At 48.1% G+C, this 23936-nt stretch overlaps 1 protein-coding gene across 1 annotated transcript in view; it reads right to left on the bottom strand.

The window, feature by feature from the left end:
- Positions 1–14351, bottom strand: part of LOC142312570 (uncharacterized) — a 184696-nt gene extending 170345 nt beyond the window's left edge. Inside the window, 5 exon segments of the mRNA XM_075351561.1 lie at positions 2850–2970; positions 3733–3800; positions 3958–4081; positions 4164–4340; positions 14206–14351. Of these exon segments, the coding sequence (XP_075207676.1) occupies positions 2850–2970; positions 3733–3800; positions 3958–4081; positions 4164–4340; positions 14206–14283 (568 nt within the window). The 5' untranslated portion in view covers positions 14284–14351.
- Between the last annotated feature and the right edge of the window lie 9585 nt (positions 14352–23936).

Raw genomic sequence — 23936 nt, 5'->3', positions numbered from 1 at the left:
TGAACAGTAGAAAAAAAAAAAAAAAAAAAGTTATACTCACCTGTCTGCAGACTCCCGGTGCCATGCCCGCTCCCAGATCCTCCTACCGGTACCGCCGCTCCGGGTGTGTGCAGTCTCCCCAGGTACGTATGCCTGCAGGATGCAGAACCTGGCGATGGATCACCTGATGCAGTCACCTGACGCATCAGCTGATTGTAAGTCTCGGGCTGACGCCGGCGCCCAGCCGGTTATCAGCGGATGCATCAGGAGACTTCATCCCTGATTACCGGCAGCTGCTGCAGCGATCGGACAGGATCAGACTCCCGCCCCATCGCTCCAGGAGCTGCCGGTAATCAGCACATAAGTGAGTATTTTTTTTTTATTTTTTTTTGCACCGATGCATCAGCTGATTGTATAATCGGCTTTTATACAATCAGCTGATGTGTGATGTAATTCAGCCCCTAGAACCTGACACATCATCTGATCGCTTTGCCTTCCAGCAAACCGATCAGATGATATTGGATCCGGATTGGATGGCGCGGGACCCTTGACCCAGGATTACTGCGGAGGGGGGTTCTTTATTTCAATAAAGATGGAGTCACTAATTGTGTTGTGTTTTATTTCTAATAAAAATATTTTTCTGTGTGTTGTGTTTTTTTTTTATCTTTACTAGAAATTCATGGTGGCCATGTCTAATATTGGCGTGACACCATGAATTTCGGGCTTAGGGCCAGCTATACAGCTATCCCTAACCCCATTATTACCCAGCGAGCCACCAGGGCAGCTGGAAGAGTTGGATACAGCGCCAGAAGATGGCGCTTCTATGAAAGCGCCATTTTCTGGGGTGGCTGCAGGACTGCAATTCACAGCGGGGGTGCCCAGAAAGCATGGGCACCCTGCACTGTGGATTCCAATCCCCAGCTGCCTAGTTGTACCCGGCTGGACTCAAAAATTGGGCGAAGCTCACGTCATTTTTTTTAAAAATTATTTCATGAAATTCATGAAATAATTAAAAAAAAAAAAAGGGCTTCCCTAGATTTTTGGTTCCCAGCCAGGTACAAATAGGCAGCTGGGGGTTGGGGGCAGCCCGTACCTGCCTGCTGTACACGGCTAGCATACAAAAATATGGCGAAGCCCACGTCATTTTTTTGTTTGGGGGGGGGGCAAAGAAATCCTGCATACAGTCCTGGAAGGAGGATGCTGAGCCTTGTAGTTCGACAGCTGCTGTCTGCTCTCCTGCATACACTATTGGATGGAGTATGCTGAGCCTTATAGTTCTGCAGCTGTCTGCTCTTCTGCATACACTAGTGGAGAATGAAGAACACATTGAAGAAGGAAATGACATCAGACCTTTTTTTTGTTCACTGATAAAAAACGCATAAAGACGCAGTGAGCAAAAACGCAGCAAAACGCAGCAAAAAAACGCACCAAATCGCGGCAAAACGCGTGCGTTTGTTGCCGCGTTTTTTGCTGCGGGTGCGTTTGTGCGTTTTTGGTCGCAAAAACGCACAAAAATGCAGCGTCAAAAAATCGCAGTGTGTGAACCTAGCCTTACAGTGAAAGCCAGGATTTATCCATGAAGGGAAACCTTTCCAACATGCCAGACGCTATCAAATGTGACCACTTGCCCACTCAAGTCAATTACAACAACATTCTGCAGTCAAGTGAAGACCCCCGATGAGGATGATGAGCAGCAGATGAGCTTTCTTGAGACGGGCTCTGACAGTGCAGAAATTCTTTGGTTTTGCACGGATTGTTGCAGCCGCTGTCCGGGGGGCGGTCTCAGATGCTCCTGGAGGTGAAGATGCTGGATGTAGAGGTCCTGGGCTGGTGTGATTTCACGTGGTCTGCGGTTGTGAGGCCGGTTGGCTATTCTAACAAATTTTCTGACACACCTTTGGAGACGACTTATGGTAAAGAAATGAACATTCAATTCACAGACGACCGTTCTGGTGACATTCCTGCAGTCAGCAGCCAACTGCACGCTCCCTCAAAACTTGTGACATCTGTGGCATTGTGCTGTGTGATAAAACTGCATATTTTAGAATGGCCTTTTATAGTGGTCAGCCTGAGGCGCAAATGTGCTATAATCATGCTGTATAATCTGCCCTTGATATGCAGCACCTGTGAGGTGGATGGATTATCTTGACAAAGGAGAAGTGTTCACTAACACAGATATACACAAATCTGTGAACAACATTTGAGAGATAAAGGTCTTTTGTACATAGAAAAAGTGTTAAGGTGGCTTTACACACTGCAACATCGCAAACGACATCGCTGTAACGTCACCGGTTTTGTGACGTAATAGCGACCTCACCAGCGACATTGCAGTGTGTGAAACAGATCAGCGACCTGGCCCCTGCTGTGAAGTTGCTGATCACTACAAATCGCTCAGGACCATTCTTTGGTCCTTTGTTTCCCGCTGTGCAGCATGATCGCTAGAAAGTCTCAGTGTGTAAAGGGGACTTTACAGCGACTTCGTTAGCGACTTCCCTTTCAAAAAGCTGCTTTACAACGTCCCCAATGACTAGCGAGGTCGTTCTGCAGGTCCGGATCGCTGCTGCGTCGTTGGCCAGGTTTGCCTGTTAGACAGCTCACCAGCGACTCACCAGAGACTTTGTAGCGATCCCGGCCAGGTTGGGATCGCTGGTGGGATCGCTAGAAAGTCTCAGTGTGTAAAGGGGCCTTAAGATCTCTGAGTTCAGCTGATAAAAATGGGAGGAAAACAAAAAAGTGTTGTGTAAATATTTTTAGTGAATCTGGTGAAAGTGAGATCTGGTGAGAGATCCACTTTACGAATTTCAACATAAAACTGCTGCATCCAGTGGAGAAGAGGAATATGTGCTCTGCATTCAGTGGCCACTACTCACCGGAGCCGTCATCTGTCGGAGTCTCCTTCTTACACTGCTCGTCACCCCTCACATATTCCTCCTCTTCTTCCATTATGTCTGTAGTAGGACAATGGTTCAGAACTTCATCCTGATTAACAAGCTGTGAAAGAAATGTGCTAAAAAGTGACTGGATACTTCACATAGAATGAATAGATGACCAGAGAAGATCATTAAAAAGTTATTCTCCCCAAAAAAGCAAGTTATACATTGTATAACTGTACATTGTAGTTTTATACATCATACCCTATACATTGTAGTTTTGCGGGGATCCGACTGCTGGGACACCAGATCCCGAGATCCTGTGAATGCAACGCAGCAGCACCATCCTGAAAAGAGTGAAGGTGCGCATGCTCGGCTTCTGCTCCATTCACTGTCTATAAGACTGATGTAAACAGCCGACTGATGCACTTCCAAGTCCCACTGAAAATGAATGAAGTGGAGGTTGAGTATGTGCACTTTCGCTCATTTCAGGAAAGGGCTGAAGAGCCACATTTTTTGGAATCACAAAGCCCCAATTTCAGGATCAATGGAGAGACCAGTGGTCAAATCCCCAGTGATCAAGTCATTCCTTATTCCATGGACAGGGAATAACGTGTTTTGGTAACATCCCTTTAATTAACAGGACTAACGAAGCTCACATTACGGCAAAGAGCTGGTCATCTGCCATATAAATCCAACCTGTCTGTTCCTTTTCCCAACATTTTCCACAGCCAGAAAAGTGTGAGAAGATCCAGCCCCCATGTAACGTCTGTGGTCAGCTGCCTTGTCCGCCATGTATAAATCATACAATAATGCTGGACGGCAGAACACGACCTGCACAGCCTCCTACACATCAGATCCCTACAACCTCCTCCCCACCGACCTGATGATCCTGTGACCAGTCCTGAGCTCCGGGATGTCTCTCTGGCGTCGTCCTCTTGCTTGATATTACTATAGGAAAGACATAAGAAAATATATGTGTGTATGTAATTTTACTTAATTTTCATCTTTCTGAAAGTTTTTTCTTCAGTTGCTGGTCACCAATTAAAGATTTCCCTAGAGTGACCAATCCCTTTAACAGATGTGTGTATTTAGTCCTGTCTATTACCTGGTGATGTGCGGGGCGGTTTCTCCTCCATCATGATGTCTTTGTACACATCCCTGTGTCCTTCTAGATACTCCCACTCCTCCATGGAGAAATAGACGGTGATGTCCTGACACCTTATAGGAACCTGACACATACAATGATACCGTCACCCCCCGATCCCTTCATAGCGTTACTGTATAATGTCCCAGCATTCCCAGCAGTGTCACCTCTCCAGTCAGCAGCTCAATCATCTTGTAGGCGAGTTCTAGGATCTTCTGGTCATTGATGTCCTCATGTTTCCGGGGGTGCGGTGGAGACTCTGGGATTGGGCTCAGGGTTCCTCCCTGATCCTCAGACACAGGGGCCTGACAGCGATCACTAGAGGTCTTTACCACTATGTAATCCTGTGTATGGAGAGACAGTAATAAATCTCACTACAGACATTTCTATAGTGCCTCCAGTTACAATGCTGCTTAAACGTTTGTGAACTCTCCAGAATTTTCTATAATTCTGCATAAATTTTAAAAATAGATATACAATTAAAGAAAATAAAGGAGTAAAAAATGGATAATTACTTACTGGTAATTGGGTTTTCCAGACCCACGTCAGCACCAAGGAGAGACATGATCCACCCCAAGAACAAGCACCCCCCTATTTTCCCCGACCCCTGTGGTAACACACCACCTCCAAGAAAAAGAAAAAATATCAATAGAAAGAGGAAGGGAAAATAAAGACGGTGATCATGGGTCTGGAAAACCCAATTACCAGTAAGTAATTATCTATTTTCCCTTCCTCACAACAGCACCAAGGAAGGAAATCCTCTAGGGAGACAGCACAACTTTTCTCCCATAGTAAATGTCATTAGAACACCAATCCAACCTGAAGTGCCTAAAAAAAAAATGGAAGAAGAAGACCATGTGGCTGCCGTACAAATTTGTCCAAGAGAGGCTTTTGCGATCTCCACCCAAAATGTGGATACAGCCCTAGTTGGGTGTGCTTTTAAGCTTTTTTGGAAGGGGAAGTTTCACTATAGGTCTTCCAAAGGATTGGAAACCACTGAGGTGTATAGGGAGGCTCTGCCTTTTAAAGCTGTAGGTTTCCTGTTTTGGGGGCAGATCCTGTCTCTCCTTGGTGATGTCGAGGGGTAGGGAAAATATTAGATTTTGTTTTTTAAATGAGGAAAATGATTCAATATCACGTGTATTAGGCTACTTTCACACATCAGTTTTCTGCTTTCAGGCACAATCCTTTTTTTCCCTGATCCAAAGGATCCGGCAAAAAATGTAAAACCGTATCCACCGGATCCGGTTTTTAACGGATCCGTTATGCCGGATGCGTACAAAACCGGATGCGGTGGATATGGTTTGCATCCGTTTTTGCATCCGGTTTGTCCTTTTTTTTGAAGGATCAGCTTTTTTAATTAATTTGGTGCATGCGCAGTTTACAAAAACGGATCCGGTAGCCGCATCCATTTTTTACCGCATTGCGCCGGATCTGGCGTCCATAGGCTTTCATTGTAAAACACGCCGTATCGCGCCGGATCCGGCGCGATGCGGTTTTTTTGCGGGATAAAAAAACGTTGCAAGACACGTTGCCTCCGGCCGCCGCTTTGATAAATTTTGCCGCATCCGGAAAAAAACGGATGCAACGCAAAGCCATCAGGTACAATCCGGTAACAATGCAAATCTATGGGAATAAAACAGATGCGGTACCGGATCCGTTTAACCCGTTTTTTTCCGGATTGTACCTGATGGAAAAAAACTGATGTGTGAAAGTAGCCTAAGGCTATGTTCGCACGTTGCGTTTTTTTCCGCGTTTCTTCAGCGTTTTTAGCAGCAGCGTTTTTGCGCTAAAACGCATGCGTTTTTGATTGCCAGCAAAGTCTATGGGAAAAGCAGAAATCCTGTCTGCACTTTGCTTTTTTTTCTGCAGCGTTTAATTTGCATATTTGTGGTCAAAAACCATGCTGAAAAAGAAGCAGCATGTCAGTTTTTGCCATTTCTGCAGCGTTTCCTTATCATTGGAGTCAATGAGAAATGGCAAAACGCAACCAAAAGGACAATTCCTGCGTTTTTCATGCTTTTTACCTGCTTTTCCACTGCGTTTTTGGCTCCAAAAACGCATGCTTTACTGGACAAAAATTAATGGGTTCTAATGTTCCTTTACACACGCACAATAACCGAAAATTTAAATGTTAAAAAATTATAAACTTCACCTATTTTTCTGATAAAATGTACATAACCACTATTTTTTAATTTAGAATGATAATTTCCCATATATTTTTATTAAAAGTAAATTTTATTCTTTTTTTCTCTTTTTTCATTCTTTTTGTCTATTTCAACTTTATTTCTCAGTGTCTTGATCTACAAAACGCATCTGCAGAAACGCAGGTGAAAACGCAGGTAAAAAGCGCTAAAAACGCACTAAAAACGTGGTAAAAACGCATGCGTTTTTAGCGCTAAAAAATGGTCAAAAGCCATTTGGACAAAAACCAAGGGAAGGAAAACGTGCAGAATAAACTGCAGGTACTCCGACGCAACGTGCGCACATAGCCTAAGAGGCAACAATACATGAACCTTTAGGATTAGCAGATAATTTGACAGTGAAATAAGAATCTGGTGTTATCAATCAACAGAGTGACATTTAGGTGTTTTATTTAAAGAGCAGGGATCTATCAAAGTCTACAATATGTTTGTGGAAATGTATCAAAAAAGATTTTCGAGGACCTCAGAAGAGTTGCTTATACTCTTCAGGCTTGAAAAGGTCATAAAACTATTGCTAAACAGTTTGGACTCCACCAATCCACAGTCAGACAAATTGTGCAGAAAAATGGAGGAGATTCAAGATCAACAAAGAGCAAAGTGTATAATAATCCACGAGGTCTCAAAGGAACCAAAGTTAACTTCAAAGCAACTAAAGGCCTCTCACACATTAGATAATGGTAAAGTTCATGCATCTACCATCAGATAACATTGAAAAATAATGGTATGCAGGGCCGGAGTGGCTGTAGGGCAATTCTGGCAAATGCCAGAGGGGCTGGTCCCTGTAGTGGGCCGCTCGGTTCTCTCTTAGTCGGCGCCGCGATCATTAACTCTGTTACTGACTCTGTCCGAACGCTCTAGCGCTGAAATCACAGCAGCCGCGCGCTATACAGGAGAAGGTGGGTGGTCTTCACTCAGATCACAGACTGCAGTGATGTAAGGCATTGCCAGGGGACTGAGAGCGCTGTTCTGTTCAGAATTTATAACACTTCTGGGCATGCTCAGTTGTAAATAACCGCATCTGGACTAGGATTCCGGCGTTTGCCTCATGCCACCTGATCCAGCGCCCATAGACATACATTATGCACCATGCCGCATAGCACCACATCCAGCTCTCTGCAGTTTTTTGCCGCTGCTAAAAAACGTTGCATGCTGCATCCTGTCCGGCCGCTGGACTGACAAATTTTGCTGCATATGATCTGGCAAAGAACGGACCAAACGCATGGCCATGTGGCACAATACAGCGCTATTGTAAGTCTTTAAGAAAAAAAACACATCCGGCGGCAAAAAAAACAAAACAAAAACTGATGCGTTTTTTCTGCAAAGCACCGGATTGTGCCTGACGGCAAAAAACTGATGTCTAAGAGCAGCCTAAGGGCGGCTTTGCATGTTGCAACATCGCACGTGCGATATCGGTGGGGTCAAATCGAATGTGATGCACATCCGGCGTCACTTTCGACATCGTTGTGTGTAAATTCTAGATGATACGATAAACGAGCGCAAAAGCGTCGTTATCGTATCATCGTTGCAAGCTCCGACTTTTCCATAATTACGCTGCAGCAATGGTACGATGCTGTTCCTCGTTCCTGTGGCAGCACACATCGCTGTGTATGAAGCCGCAGGAGCGAGGAACTTCACCTTACCTGCCGCCGGCGGCTCTACGGAAGGAAGGAGGTGGGCGGGATGTTTACCCCCTCCGCCGCTATTGGCCGCCTGCCGTGTGACGTCGCTATGACGCCGCACGACCCGCCCCCTTAGGAAGGAGGCGGGTCGCTGGCCAGAGCGACGGTCGCAGGGCAGGTGAGTGCATGTGAAGCTGGCGTAGCGATTATTTTCGCTACGCCAGCTATCACAAGATATCGGACCTGCGACGGGGGCGGGGACTATCGCGTGCGACATCGCAGCATCGGCTTGCGATGTCGCATCGTGCAAAGCCCGCCTAACAGGCAGGGGTCAAGCTGTTCCTCGTCGCCAGGAGGACACAAGAGTATACAGACATTACTGCATGGAATAACAGCTGATTCTTTTTGTGAGGTAAAACGTTGCTTAAAAACAAGCAGGGAAATGGTTTACCTACAAAAATAATCCCATGCTGTAATGGCTGTATACTTTATTACTTCCTCCCCGGCCCAGGAGATGTGGTATGATTGTAGCGCCCCTGAAGCCACAAGGTACTGCATTCCCACCAGGATGCAGCGCCTACCCCCAGGGTACCCAGAAGACCAGTTCCAGTACCAGCTAAACACAAACTAATCCCTGTTTTTCCCCATTCCCAGACACTGGTGACAGACTAGGGTTGGACCTAGTGGACGGCCACCCAGAGGCAGAGCCTATCCAGACCACTAAACGACGACCAGATGGGAGGGGTCAGGCAGTTCGTCAGTGACCGTGAAAGTGAGTGGAAGCACTGACAGGAGTGTGATGGTGACCTGAGGGCCCAGGCAGTTAGTTGCCGGTGGAGTACGGTGAAGTACTCCTGGAACCACGCACCAACAGGGTACAGAATCCTAGGTCACGCAAATGCTCCAGGCAGATCTGATAAAATCTGCAGTGAGGGGACCATCAAGGACCTCACTGACCGTAAAGTTCGAGACACAGTAGCAACGGTAGAATCCGGGAACAGAACCAGAGACTCCAAACCCACAGGGTTCACGCTACCGTCATATGGACTGCTGTAAGAGACTACCAGTAGGGCCCCCCAGCCGTTCCAAGCCACGGGGACCCACCAACCAAAGAAAGGTGCAGGGGAAAGAAGCGACCAGGTCACTAAACTGGCACTGCGACTAAGGGGACCTGCGGTTAAGACCAGCCATGCTTGGATAACCAGTTTACATCTGACCGTGAGTAAAGGAACCAGTTACACTGTAACCCTGTGTGCGGCCTACCTTCCTTCAACACCTGTCTAAATCACCCATCCTCTGGGGTCCGGCTCTACTTGTGGAGAGTCTAACATCCAGGCTGTCACTAACACCAGCCCCAGTAGTGGAATCTGGCAGCGGCAGCTCCATCCATATAGCCGCAACCTGCAAGTGGCATCACGTGTATTATCACCTGTAAATATTCCCCTTTTAAAAAGCACCCAGGGCACGGAACCAGGCAACGGCCACCAAGTGACATTTCCCCAGTTATACACTGCCCAGAACCGAGTACCCCATAACCCTGGCGACATGATCAGACCATGTCCCGGTCAGACACAGCCATTGCACAGTATATACCAGGGACACAAATATAAGATTATCTCAGCACAGGAACATTTTATATAACGTCCAATTGTGGAAATTATTATTATTCCAAGATCTATTGATGAAACTCAACTTTAAAATGAACATTGTTCGTGGGAAAACCCCTTTAACTTATTACTTTGTAAAATAATGATGAAAAGAGGTTGTTATCTGGTGTGGTTTTGATGCATTCAGATGTTATAATATATTTTTTATATAATATATATATATATATATATAGCGCCCCTGAGGCTTCCGTCGCCACAGGACATTGCACCCCATCCAGCGGTGTGATGTCCCATTCTGGGTGAGGAAAGGAGTGAACGCCAGTCCCCTGGCAAAATCTACACTACACCCATTGCTAGGAACACACTGGGACCAGGGATAGTGGCAGCAACCCTCCCATGCTGCATGCTGGGAGGGGCCGTAAGACCCATCCCTGCTCCTATAGGGTAGATCAGAGCAACTGGGGAGGTGGAGGAGCCACCAGAAAGCAGACACTGAAAGGAAGGTCAAGTGTAGTGAGTTGAAGTGAGGAGTTGAAGAGAGTGAGGGGAAGGAGAAGGAGGTCTGCAGGAGGCAGACAAGAAGGAGGAGAAGAAGAAAAGCTCTAGTCAGACAGGAGCTAAGGAAAGAAAGAGACACTTCCTGGTGAAGATCCTGGGACTCAGAGGGTCTAGGTGACACCAAGCAGAGGAAGAGAAGGGATTCCAGGGCCACGGATAGCTGGTGAGCTGTGGTGGCCTGTTCCACAGGAACATCGGTGGAGGAATCAAGCTGCAACAGGGGACGGTCCCTAGAAACCGGAGGAGTGCAAAATCATCTCCAACAGTGAAAACCGAGGCCCAGGGAAAGTTGTAAACTCCCCGGGCCACAGCCCACAGCAGAACCTCTAGAAAGGGGGCAAGTAACCGACAGGTGAGCTCCCAGCCTGGAGGCTGTAGTGGAGGCCGAGCAGGTTCATCCTAAAAGAGCTAGGCTTAAGGAGACAGCTGCAGACAGAGACACTTGAGAGAAGGGTACCGGCTTTTACTCCAGAAATTACCCAGGATCGGCGGAGGTCCCTGACAGTGGGTCTCAGCAGTCCAGAGGCCCCAGTGTGCACCTACCAGGAACTGTGAGTAAACAACTTGAACTGCACCCTTGGAGTTGCCTCTGTTATTTCATCTGCATAGACACTCACAAGCACCAACTGTGCCCCGGGGCACCGCTCCACCTGTGGGGAGCAGTACCATCATTGCTGCCATTCTATCACCCCGGAGGCCTCATACAGCAGCGGCGGCTTAAATAGCCGCATACCACAGGTGGCGTCACGAACACAAACTTTAATTACTCCCAAGTCACCAGCCATATTTAACTGACACCCACCAGGGCCACGGAGTCGGGCACCGCCACCACTGACGTCCTCCGGACTAGTCCGGCCCGGCACCGGGTGGCCCATAGCCCTGGGGTGGGCGAGTCATATATATATATATATATTACTGTATGTTATATTTTATTAAATTAATCTGCTCTTTAACGTGATTACCAAGTACTTGATACTGATGGCCTATCTGTAGGATAGATGATCAACATAAGTTCAGTGGGCTTCGGACTCATTATATCCATGTCCATCAGCTATATGAAGATGCTGCAGCACTATATGGACAGCACAGCATCCTCTTCATTATCTAGGACAGTGTTCCCCAACTCCAGTTCTCAAGGCCCACTTAGGCTACTTTCACACATCAGTTTTCTGCATTCAGGCACAATCCTTTTTTTTCCTGACCCAAAGGATCCGGCAAAAAAAATGTAAAACCGTATCCACCGGATCCGGTTTTTAACGGATCCGTTATGCCGGATGCGTACAAAACCGGATCTGGTGGATACGGTTTGCATCCGTTTTTGCATCCGGTTTGTCCTTTTTTTTTGAAGGATCAGCTTTTTTAATTAATTTGGTGCATGCGCAGTTTACAAAAACGGATCCGGTAGCCGCATCCATTTTTTACCGCATTGCGCCGGATCTGGCGTCCATAGGCTTTCATTGTAAAACACGCCGTATCGCGCCGGATCTGGCGCGATGCGGTTTTTTTGCCGGACAAAAAAACGTTGCAAGACACGTTGCCTCCGGTCGCCACTTTGATAAATTTTGCCGCATCCGGAAAAAAACGGATGCAACGCAAAGCCATCAGGTACAATCCGGTAACAATGCAAAGCTATGGGGATAAAACGGATGCGGTACCGGATCCGTTTAACCCGTTTTTTTCCGGATTGTACCTGATGGAAAAAAACTGATGTGTGAAAGTAGCGTAACACTGCATGTTTTCAGGATTTCATTTGTATTGCACAGGTGATGATTTCAATACCTGTGCAATACTAAGAAAACCCTGAAAACATGCAGTGTTGGTGGGCCTTGAGAACTGGAGTTGGGGAACACTGGTCTACGAGACCCAGCTCTGTAGGTAAAATACCGGATTTGCCAGGTCCTGCAACTAAAAGCAATAAATAGGACTGAGCTATAATACAGGACACAACTGTAGACAAGAAAGAAAAAAAAAAAGCGAACAAAGTCCTAATAATAAATTATTTTTTTATTCAAGGATCAAGTACAAAGTATATAGATTGGGTGGTGAACAATTACTCAATCAGCAATATATAGTAGTTGGGTATAGCCTGTATAAGCCACAAATATATAGTAGCAATAGTAAAAGGTAATTCTAATTCATATTCCACAAAAATATTGATATAACAATATATACATAGGCTATATAGTTTATTATTATCAGTAGCATAACAATTAATAGCAAGTTAAATTTGTCATCTAAACAGCATAAACTGTTGGTAATTAATCACTATTACAATATGGATAAACTGAACTCACGGCTACAATAATTAAGGTAAGTCCACACAGTGCGTTTTTTTGCGTCGTTTTTGCACGTTTTTCGGGTGCGTTTTTGGCCTCAAAACTGCATGACTTTGCTTCCCCAGCAAAGTCTATGAGTTTTAATTTTTGCTGTCCGCGCACAACTTTTTTTTTAAGCTGCGTTTTTGAGCTTTAAAAAAAAAAAAATAAATAAATAAATGGACATGTCAATTCTTTCCTGCGTTTTTCTGCGTTTCCCCCCCCCCTATGAAATGCATTGGAAAAATGCAGAGATCAAAAATGCAGCAAAACGCAGCCAAAAACCCACCAAATTGCGGCAAAAACGCACAAAAACGCAGCGTCAAAAAAATGCAGCGTGTGCACATAGCCTTAGAGTGCAAGACAATTGCCTATTTGCACAGCCGGTATAGACTAAGGCACCATAGTGAAAATCGCACCACAGTTCATACACATTAAAAGATGTGGAAACTAACAGCACAATCAGCTGAGGTTAATTAAAGTTATCCATAAAGGTAAACCAATCAATATGTAAATGGCTGTTTTAAAGATCGCAAAGGACTTGCAGAGATATAAAACTAAAGATAATGATTATCGCTGCCTGCAAAGGAGATAAGAAGCAGAGCGATAAGCAAAAACCTGACAATTAATAACCAACCTGGCTGAGAGTAACGATAGCTCCTTCACCCGACGGCCGTTTCGGAGACCTTCGTCAACTGTGACTACATGTTATATGGTTGTGTTACACAACCTACAAGTGTACAAATATATTACACATTCACCATGCAAAAAGTGGGCCTGTGTACCCCAAAATGCCAGGGCTGATTTTTAGTCCCAGTCCGGCCCTGATGGTGTGTATAGCAAGATTGTAAGGAAAAAGCCACCGCTCTGCAAAAGTAACATTGCTGTCAGTCTGCAGTTTGCTAAAGATCACCTGAACAAGACAAAAGGATACTGAAATAATGTCTTCTGGACGGCTAAAGCCTGCTTTACACGAGTCGATCTATTGTGTGATAGCACGAGCGATCGTACTCGCCCCCGTCGTTTTTGCGTCACGGGCAAATCGCTGCTCGTGGCGCACAAACTCATTTAACCCCCGTCACACGCACTTACCTTCCGGACGACCTCGCTGTGGGCGACGAACGTCCACTTCCTGAAGTGGGAGGGACGTTCAGCGTCACAGTGACGTCACACGGCAGCCAGCCAGTAGAAGCGGAGGGGTGGAGATGAGCGGGATGTAAACATCCCGCCCACCTCCTTCCTTCCATTAAGCCGGCGGGTGCCGTGGGACGCAGGTACGCTGTGTTCATCGTTCCCGTGGTGTCACACGGAGCAACGTGTGATGCCACGGAAATGATGAACAACCTGCACCCATGAAAATAAACGATATTATGAAAGTTAACGATGAGTACACGACTCACGATTTGTGAGCGATACTGCATCGCTCGGAGGTGTCACACGAGACGACGTCGTGCGCTATGCCGGATGTGCGTCACGAAAACCGTGACCCCGACGACATATCGCACGATATATCGTCTCGTGTAAAGCCCGCATAAGACTAAAATAGAGATTTGTGGTTTATATGAGAAACATTCTGTCTAGAGAATGAAAATGCTGCATTAGAGGATAAAACCCTCCTCCCATCTGTGACACACGGTGGCGGTAGTATCATGGCTTTATCACTCACAGACACGTCACACTGGATCATTCTCATCTAAAAAATGTGGATTATTTTTTGGACTCATTTGTTTGATTTGGGGTTTTATCTACTTTTAGGACTCGTGTGAAAGTGTAATATAGTTTTAGGTCACATTTATGCAGAAATATGGCAAATTCTGAAGGGTTCACAAACTTTCAGGCACCACTGAATGTCCATCTCCTATTACCATAGATAATGATGTAATGTGACGTCACCAGAACCTCTCACCTCTCCAGTAATCCGGAAGAGGATCTCTAGGGTGAGGTTTATTAACCTCTCCACCATCTTGTCTCTGTCCTTATTCATCCTCGATGGGTCAATCAGGAAAATGATGTTATCAAGAAGATCTTCACTGAGAGGATCCTAGCTTGTTGGAATCTGAAAGGAAAGAAGATGAGCCGGAGTAAAATCATCCAAAATCCCAATGAAAAATACAATTACTAAGGATAAGAAGGGGAAACATGTTATTCACATCCTGGGAAGGAGTTCTCATGTGAGCTCCATCCACACGTGGCAGATGACGGCTATACTCAATAGCCAACATCTGTTTCTAACAACCGCCATTTAAATGGTGCCCGTGCACATCGGCTCCTGTCGGATATTACAGAGTAACAGATAATTCAGCGAATTCCAAGAGGATTGAGGATCCTTTTTGCAAGCTTACAATCTAAGAGGAAACAGTAGGCACACAAAAAGTAAAAAAAAAAAAAAAAAAAAAAAAAAAAAAAAAAAAAAAAAAAAAAGGTGCTTGTCATCAAATAACGCTGCATGAACTGGTCATCATCCAGTATCTGTACCCATAGAGATATAAAGTGCTATCAAGTGCATGTGTGGGAGAAGATTATATGACGGACCAGATTCAGAGGAAAATTTAGGAAGGGATAGCAGGCAATAGTTAGATTATTGAGATGAGGTGATAAGTACCAGTCTAAAAAAATGCATTTTTATTGCACATTTAAAACTGTAGATACTGGGAATTTATTGAATTGTCCGAGGTAGCGCATTCCAGAGAACTGGTGCAGCACAAGAGAAGTCCTGAAGGATATTAGTCTTAGCTCATTTTTAAAAGGGTAGTGCATTCCAGAGACTTGATACAGCTCACATGACGTCTTGGAGATGGGAGGGGGAGGGTCGGATAAAAGAGGATGTCAGTATGGTGTCAGTGACAGTTTCCCTTTAAAAATGCAGCATGATGAGGGTTTGCAGTAACTGGCAGCAGCCACTAAACTATGGATTGTGATGTGAAGCTCCATGTTTACCTCTGTCCGCTGATAACACATGTTCAGGGAAGGACGCCAGGTGCCTTCAATATGAAATTGATCACCTAACAAAAGTATACGTCATAAATATAATAGTCAAAGTGAATCTGTCAGTAGGTTCAACCTTCTTAAGCTGTGTACATAGGCATACAGATCATAGGAAGCTGAATAAAATTACACCTTGATCTCTGGAATCCGATGTCTTATTCCAGAGAATTCAAGGTTTTCCTAATATGTAAATGAGCTGTTAAGATCTCTGGGGCAGACATAGATCTCCCTGAGAACCTGCCTACAGAGCTTATTGTAAATGAAAAGGGAAGTTACCAGTGTGAGAATTGTCTATCTGGAGAGCGGGCTGTCAGTCATTACATGTCTCACACTGGTAGCGCTCCCGTTCATTTACAAACAGCTCTGGTAGCAGATTCTTGAACAGATTTATGTCCGGCCCATAGATGTTAACAGCTCATTTACATATTAACCTCTTAACAACCGCAGGCGGCAAAATTACGCCCTAGCGGTCATAGGGTTAATCTTCCGCTGGTGCGAGGACTTCGGCGCACATCTCAGCTGATTTATACAACTGAGATGTGCGCCTGCTAGGCACGAGCGGAATTGTTATCCGCTAGTTCTGGTTAACCCCTTAAATGACGCTGTCAATAAGTGACAGCGCCGTTATAAACGCGAGCGCTGTAAATGTATACATACCGCCGAAACCGGAAGTCATGTGACGTGATCACATGACTTCCGGTGGTTGTCATGGTAGCACAGGGTCATGTGATGACTCCTGTAGCTCACATGACTCATTCACTGTTTCACCCGGCCCAAAGCTGGGTGAGACAGGAAATGGCAAAGCGATCAGATTGCTGATTCATATAGTCCCCTAGGAAACCTAGTAAAATAGAAAAAAAAAAAGTTTTTAAAAAATTAAAAAAAACCTAAAAGTTCAAATCACCCCCCCTTTCGCCCCATTGAAAATTAAAGGGTTTAAAAAAAAAATGGCGTAGCGGCAAAAAAAATACCAAACGCCAAAAATTACGTTTTTTGGTCACCACAAATTTGGCGCTAAATGCAATAACAGGCGATCAAAACGTAGCATCTGTGCAAAAATGGTACCATTAAAAAAAATCAGCTCGAGACGCAAAAAATAAGCCATCACTGAGCCATAGATCCAGAAAATTGAGAACGCTACGGGTCACATAATACGGCGGAAAACGTACGCCACTTTTTTTGGAAAAACGTCTGATTTTTTTTAACCCCTTAGATAAAAGTAAACCTATACATGTTTGGTGTCGACGAACTAGCACCAACCTGGGGCATCACACTAACATATCAGTTTTACCATATAGTGAACACAGTGAATAAAATATCTCAAAAATAATAGTGCTATCGCACTTTTTTTGCAATTTATCCGCATTTAGAATTTTTTTGCCATTTTCCAGTACACTATATGGTAAAACCTATGGTTTCATTTAAAAGTACAGCTCGTTCCGCAAAAAGTAAGTCCTCACATGAATATATTTACCAAAAAAACAGAGACAAATCAGCCGATCGTGAAGGGGTTAAGAAAAATGTACAATTCTCTTTAAGATATCGGATCGCAGACATTAAGGCATAATTTTAGTCTTTTTCCTATGATCTGTATGCCCATGAAGACGTCTTCGGAGGGTTAATCTTACTGACAGAAGCCCAAAAGAGTTGAACAGCAGTCACATCAGTATTCCAGAGCCAGAGCCCTGCGAACCTCCTCTTACATCTATAGCACCACTCCAGGGTTGAAAAAAAAAAGAGAAAAAAAAAAAAAAAAAAAGGAAAATGAAAAATGCTGGAGTGGTGCTTTAACCCCTTAACGACCCCTTGACACACCCTATGTGTCATGGCGGGATTCCATTCCTGCAGCGCTGGTGACCGGGGGTCACTGAAATGTTACCAGAGCTGCAGCTACGTGAGGACCTGTAGTTGACACCAGGTGGGTGGCTTTGCCCCCTGTGGCTACGATCGCTCTGATTGGCAGTTGAAAATTAAAGTGAAAATGCTAATCACAGCTATTTCAAACAGCAGGAGAAAAGCAGGTTTTGAATACAGCGCCAAACCACAGGAGTCCAGGTGAAGATAGTAAAACTCTTTTCTTTATTTTCACAGGTCTATGCGTTTCAAGGACATATCCGTCCTCTTCCTCAGGACAAATAGCCAATAGGCTATAGTATTCTCTGCACATTTGTCCTGAGGAAGAGGACGGATATGTCCTTGAAACACGTAGACCTGTGAAAATAAAGAAAAGAGTTTTACTATCTTCACCTGGACTCCTGTGGTTTGGCGCGGTATTCTAATCCTGCTTTTCTCCTGCTGTTTGAAACTACTCCTTGCTGCGGGACCGCTGCCTTCCACGTTATTTACATGCTTTCAAAGGGGTTGTGACTGACACAACCCTACCAGGTGAGTGTTCCTTCTGACATTTGACTCGCCCACCCCAGGGCTATGGGACACCCGGTGCCGGGCCGGACTAGTCCAGAGGTAGTCAGTGGTGGCTGGGCCCGGCTCCGTGGCCCTGGTGGGTGTCAGTTGAATATGAGGCTTGAATTAAAGTTTGTGTTCGTGACGCCACCTGTGGTATGCGGCTAATAAGCCGCCGCTGCTATATGAGGCCTCCGGGGGATGATATGGCAGCAATGGTGGTACTACTTCTCACAGGTGGAGCAGTGCCCCGGGGCACAGTTGGTGCTTATGAGTGTCTATGCAGATGAAATAACAGAGGCAACTCCAAGGGTGCAGTTTCAAGTTCTTTACTCACAATTCTTGTCAAGGCCGGCAGGAACCCTTGGACTGCTGGGACCACTGTCAGGGACCTCCGCCGTTTCTGGGTGATTCTTGGAGCAAAACCCGGTGCCCTTCTCTTAAGTGTCTCTGTCTTCAGCTGTCTCCTTAAACCTTGCCTTTGTAGGATAAACCTGGCTCGGCCTCCACTACAGCCTCCAGGCTGGGGGGTCACCTGTCGGCTGATTATCCCTTTTCTAGAAGTTCTGCTGTGGGCTGTGGCCCGGGGAGTTTACAACATTCCCTGGGCCTCGGTTTTTACTGTTTGGAGATGATTTTGCGCTCCTCCGGTTTCTAGGGACCGTCCCCTGCTGCAGCTTGATCCCTCCACCGATGTTCCTGTGGACCAGGCCACCGCAGCTCTACAGCTACCCGTGGCCCTGGAATCCCTTCTGTTCTCTGCTTGGTGTCACCTGGACCCTCTGAGTCCCAGGATCTTCACCAGGAAGCGTCTCTTTCTTACCTTGGCTCCTGACTGACTTGGAGCTCTTTTTCCTTTCACTTCTCCTCCTTGCCTGCCTCCTGCAGACCTCCTCCTCCTTCCCCCACTCTCTTTCTATCTGCTCACACTAGACTTTCCTTTCTGTGTCTGCACTCTTGTGGCTCCTCCCACCTCCCCAGTTGCTCTGTTCTACCCTATAGGAGCAGGGATGGGTCTTACGGCCCCTCCCAGCATGCAACATGGGAGGGTTTCTGCCACTATCCCTGGTCCCAGTGTGTTCCTAGCAATGGGTGTAGTGTGGATTTACAAGGGGACCGGTGTTCACTCCCTTCCTCACCCAGAATGGGGCATCACACCGCTGATGGGGTGCAATGACCTGTGGCGACGGAAGCCTCAGGGGCGCCACACATTCACCACCATTTGTCATACCGGGTAAGACCCTATTGCGCCTTATCTTTCCACAGCTTTTTCGTGCCTTCTGAATCACAGCTATTGCAATGTTTTGGGCAAAAACATGCCCCAAACAGTGCGATTCTGTCAGATCCAGCTTATGAGGTGCTGCAGCAGCATCAACTCATAAGCTGGAGACGAGCAGACACGGCGTCCCCACCCCCTGCAGCACTAATTGGAGCGATCGTGCTATGACTTGCAATCGTTCCAATTAGCGTACAGGGGAGGGGTGCGGTCTGACCTGGTTGTGTGCCGTGCCCTGATGGTACTTGTAGTAACACACTGCCGCCGCCCGATCGCCACTTATTGATCTTGCTGCCGCTGTAAGTATTGCCCCTGCGCGCTCCCAATTTGCCAACCTTCCCCAGCTGCCCGCCGATCTGTATCCCCGCCCGCCGATCTACCCCAGACGCCCGCCGATCTACTCCAGACGCCCACCGATCTGCCCCCTTGCATTCTCTTTTCCTGCAGTTGGTGCGATCCCTCACCCCGGCTTGCGTTTTTACCACTGCGTTTTTGTCGCGGGTGCGTTTTTACGAACAAAGACGCAGTGTCAAAAAAAAAAAACAAAACAAAAACAACTCAGCGTGCGCACATAGCCTTATACTGATTTCATAGATAAGTGTTGTGCAAAAAATATGCAGCCCGGTTCTTGTTTAATAATAGACGTTTTAGTGTAATATTCTTTTTGTGCATCGGGGCGGGACCTTGGGTGGGGTCTTTGACTCTGCTGCGGCCTCTCCAAGTTTGTGCAAGCCTCTTTTTTTTTTTTTTTTTTAAATTTCGCGCTAGCACTCCCTGTAAAAAGGATGGCACTTGCACACATTCATCTCCCAGTGGTTTTCAGCAAAATGGCGCTGCGGGTGACACATGCGCAGATTCAGATCTAGGCTCAATGACAAACCAAGAATTCAATCTGCACATGCCCCTCCACGGGTGTCATTGTGCTGAAGACGGTCGGATGCCACTGTGCATATACACCGACCACGGCACCATTTTGCTAAAGATTGTTTGATGTCACTGTGTGCATTTGTAGCACCCACGGGGCAAGGGGTTAACTTCACTCGTCGCTGGGGCGGTAATGTCAGGTCTGGGGATGTCACGGGTGGCCCTTGCCTGGCTTCATGGCCCCTAGGTGTACAATAAAAGGGGAATGGAGGATGATGAAGGATGTGGATGGGATGATGGGGGTAGTTGGGAGTTTGTCTCGTGACGCCACCTGTGGCATGTGGCCAGGGATTAACCGTCACTGCGGGTGATGTCCTCGGGGGCTAGTGGTGCAGCAAAGATGGTCCTGCTACCCCTCACAGGTGGAGCGTACCCCGAGGAGGATGATGAGGGACTGAACGGCTGTTGGCGCCGAAGCGTGGGGCGACAGCGTCGACAATAAGAGGCTGACTCAGCTGCTGCAGGTCCAGGTATTTTAACACAGTTCCAACGTAGCCTCAGTGTACCGGTCACCGCCGTGATGGGCCCCAGCTGATCCCGGATAATTCGGACGTCACCGTTGGTGTGCCCATTGTGTGTCCTTTCTGGTTGGTGTGCCTCCAATCCTGTGGATGGAATGTGGAACAAGCTGTGGGTGTTTCCTGCATTCGCCGTAGCCCCTAGAATCCCGGTAGCTGTGGAGAACCCGGGCTGAGCTGCCTGCTCTAAGCCACGGGTCCTGTAGTGCTCCCAGTAGTGTGTAGGTAGAGAAAATATGCCTGGACTGAAGTCCCGACTGTTCTCCTTACCCCAAGCTGGGCCCGGGGCTAGCTGCCTACGTGTGGAGATGCTCCTTCCTTTTCCCCAAGTGGTGCCCACCCCCCAGGTGGTTGTCCTAGTGACCGGGAAAGTCCGATGCTTTGTGATGGCCACCCCCTATCTAACCCAGGCTAACAACTGGTGGGAAAGCATCTGTGTGTAATTTGTGAATGTGAGAAACACCAGCAATTAACCCCTACCTTACCCGGGATGAGTACCGAACCTTACGTGACGTGCAGTGCCGTGTGGCGACTGAGGCCTCAGGGGCACCACACATTCTCCACCCGCAGCGCCATTTTTCTGAAGACCATTCGATTCCAGTGTGTGCATTTGCTTTCCACAGTGCCATGTTGCTGAAGACCACCCAGAGATGAGGATGTGTAAACTCAGCCCTTCCTATGGGCGGTTCCAGAGAAAAAAAAAAATAAAAATTGTCTGGTACAAATGTGGAGGAGCCGCGGCAGAGCTGAGACTCTACCCACAGCCCCGCCACATTGCAGGAAAAGGATGTTACACCAAAATTTCTATAATATTGAGCGTTTTTTCCAAATTTCTCCTCAAAATAAAAATTTTCTGTACCTAAAAATGGCGCCAATCAATAACACAAGCCCCGCAACAAAAACTAACCCCTGCTCTCATACTGCGACAACCACAGAAAAGTAATAATGTTCCGGCTCTTGGAATACAACAATAAAAAAAACAAACAAATCTATATATATAATTGCCTTATTCTGTCTATCTGTCTGTCTTGCTCCAAAATTGTGTCCTTACGGTGACAAACAGCGGATTGGCCGCTCGCCTCGCCTCCGCCCCCCCGCACAGATTGGCCGTTCGCTTCGCCTCGGCCCCGCCCCTATCACGCATTGCACGCTCGCTCTGGCCCCGCCCCCCGCACGCATTCCCCGAACCGATACGGAGACCCAACTCGCAGGTGAGAACAGACACACACACACACACACATCAGATCACACACACACCTCACACACACACACATCAGATCACATCCACATACTCACAACATCCCGTGATATCGCTTGCTTCTCGGCAGCGATACTGTGCAGTGACCTTCCAGGACCTGCCGGAGGATCAAATGGCCGGAAGCATGTGGTATCTCCGGATGTTGTGATTGTGTTAGTGCGTATGTGCGATATCTTCAGTGTTTGTGTGAGTGTATGCGATCGGATGTGTGTGAGTGTGTTCTGATGTGTGAGTGTGTGTGTGTGTGTGAGTGTATGCGATCGGATCTGTGAGTGTCGGCAGAGAAGCACGGCGTGCAGCACAGCTGCTGGGACCGCCCACCGGTGGGCACAGGGAGAAGTGGGGTGTGTGTGAGTGTATGCGATCAGATGTGTGCGTGTATACTGTCTGATGTGTGACTGTGGAGCACGATTGGGAGTGCGCAGCATGGGGGATGGAGCACGATGGGGAGTGCGCAGCATAGGGGATGGAGCACGATGGGGAGTGCGCAGCATAGGGGATGGAGCACGATGGGGAGTGCGCAGCATAGGGGATGGAGCACGATGGGGAGTGCGCAGCATAGGGGATGGAGCACGATGGGGAGTGCGCAGCATAGGGGATGGAGCACGATGGGGAGTGCGCAGCATGGAGAATGGAGCACGATGGGGGATGGAGCACGGTTGGGGTTGCGCAGCATGGGGGATGGAGCACGGTTGGGAGTGCGCAGCATGGGGGATGGAGCACGGTTGGGAGTGCGCAGCATGGGGGATAAAGCACGATGGGGAGTGCGCAGCATGTGCGATGGAGCACGATGGGGAGTGCGCAGCATGTGCGATGGAGCACGATGGGGAGTGCGCAGCATGTGCGATGGAGCACGATGGGGAGTGCGCAGCATGTGCGATGGAGCACGATGGGGAGTGCGCAGCATGTGCGATGGAGCACGATGGGGAGTGCGCAGCATGTGCGATGGAGCACGATGGGGAGTGCGCAGCATGTGCGATGGAGCACGATGGGGAGTGCGCAGCATGTGCGATGGAGCACGATGGGGAGTGCGCAGCATGTGCGATGGAGCACGATGGGGAGTGCGCAGCATGTGCGATGGAGCACGATGGGGAGTGCGCAGCATGTGCGATGGAGCACGATGGGGAGTGCGCAGCATGTGCGATGGAGCACGATGGGGAGTGCGCAGCATGTGCGATGGAGCACGATGGGGAGTGCGCAGCATGTGCGATGGAGCACGATGGGGAGTGCGCAGCATGTGCGATGGAGCACGATGGGGAGTGCGCAGCATGTGCGATGGAGCACGATGGGGAGTGCGCAGCATGTGCGATGGAGCACGATGGGGAGTGCGCAGCATGTGCGATGGAGCACGATGGGGAGTGCGCAGCATGTGCGATGGAGCACGATGGGGGGTGCGCAGCATGTGCGATGGAGCACGATGGGGGGTGCGCAGCATGTGCGATGGAGCACGATGGGGGGTGCGCAGCATGTGCGATGGAGCACGATGGGGGGTGCGCAGCATGTGCGATGGAGCACGATGGGGGGTGCGCAGCATGTGCGATGGAGCACGATGGGGGGTGCGCAGCATGTGCGATGGAGCACGATGGGGGGTGCGCAGCATGTGCGATGGAGCACGATGGGGGGTGCGCAGCATGTGCGATGGAGCACGATGGGGGGGTGCGCAGCATGTGCGATGGAGCACGATGGGGGGTGCGCAGCATGTGCGATGGAGCACGATGGGGGGTGCGCAGCATGTGCGATGGAGCACGATGGGGGGTGCGCAGCATGTGCGATGGAGCACGATGGGGGGTGCGCAGCATGTGCGATGGAGCACGATGGGGAGTGCGCAGCATGTGCGATGGAGCACGATGGGGAGTGCGCAGCATGTGCGATGGAGCACGATGGGGAGTGCGCAGCATGTGCGATGGAGCACGATGGGGGAGTGCGCAGCATGTGCGATGGAGCACGATGGGGAGTGCGCAGCATGTGCGATGGAGCACGATGGGGAGTGCGCAGCATGTGCGATGGAGCACGATGGGGAGTGCGCAGCATGTGCGATGGAGCACGATGGGGAGTGCGCAGCATGTGCGATGGAGCACGATGGGGAGTGCGCAGCATGTGCGATGGAGCACGATGGGGAGTGCGCAGCATGTGCGATGGAGCACGATGGGGAGTGCGCAGCATGTGCGATGGAGCACGATGGGGAGTGCGCAGCATGTGCGATGGAGCGCGATGGGGGGGGTGCGCAGCATGTGCGATGGAGCGCGATGGGGGGGGTGCGCAGCATGGGGGAT

The sequence above is a fragment of the Anomaloglossus baeobatrachus genome, chromosome 5 (genome assembly GCF_048569485.1).
Source record: "Anomaloglossus baeobatrachus isolate aAnoBae1 chromosome 5, aAnoBae1.hap1, whole genome shotgun sequence".
NCBI classification, from domain to species: Eukaryota; Metazoa; Chordata; class Amphibia; order Anura; family Aromobatidae; genus Anomaloglossus; species Anomaloglossus baeobatrachus.
The sequence above is the reverse complement of the archived record's forward strand: the minus strand, read 5'-3'. Positions and strand labels throughout refer to the sequence as shown.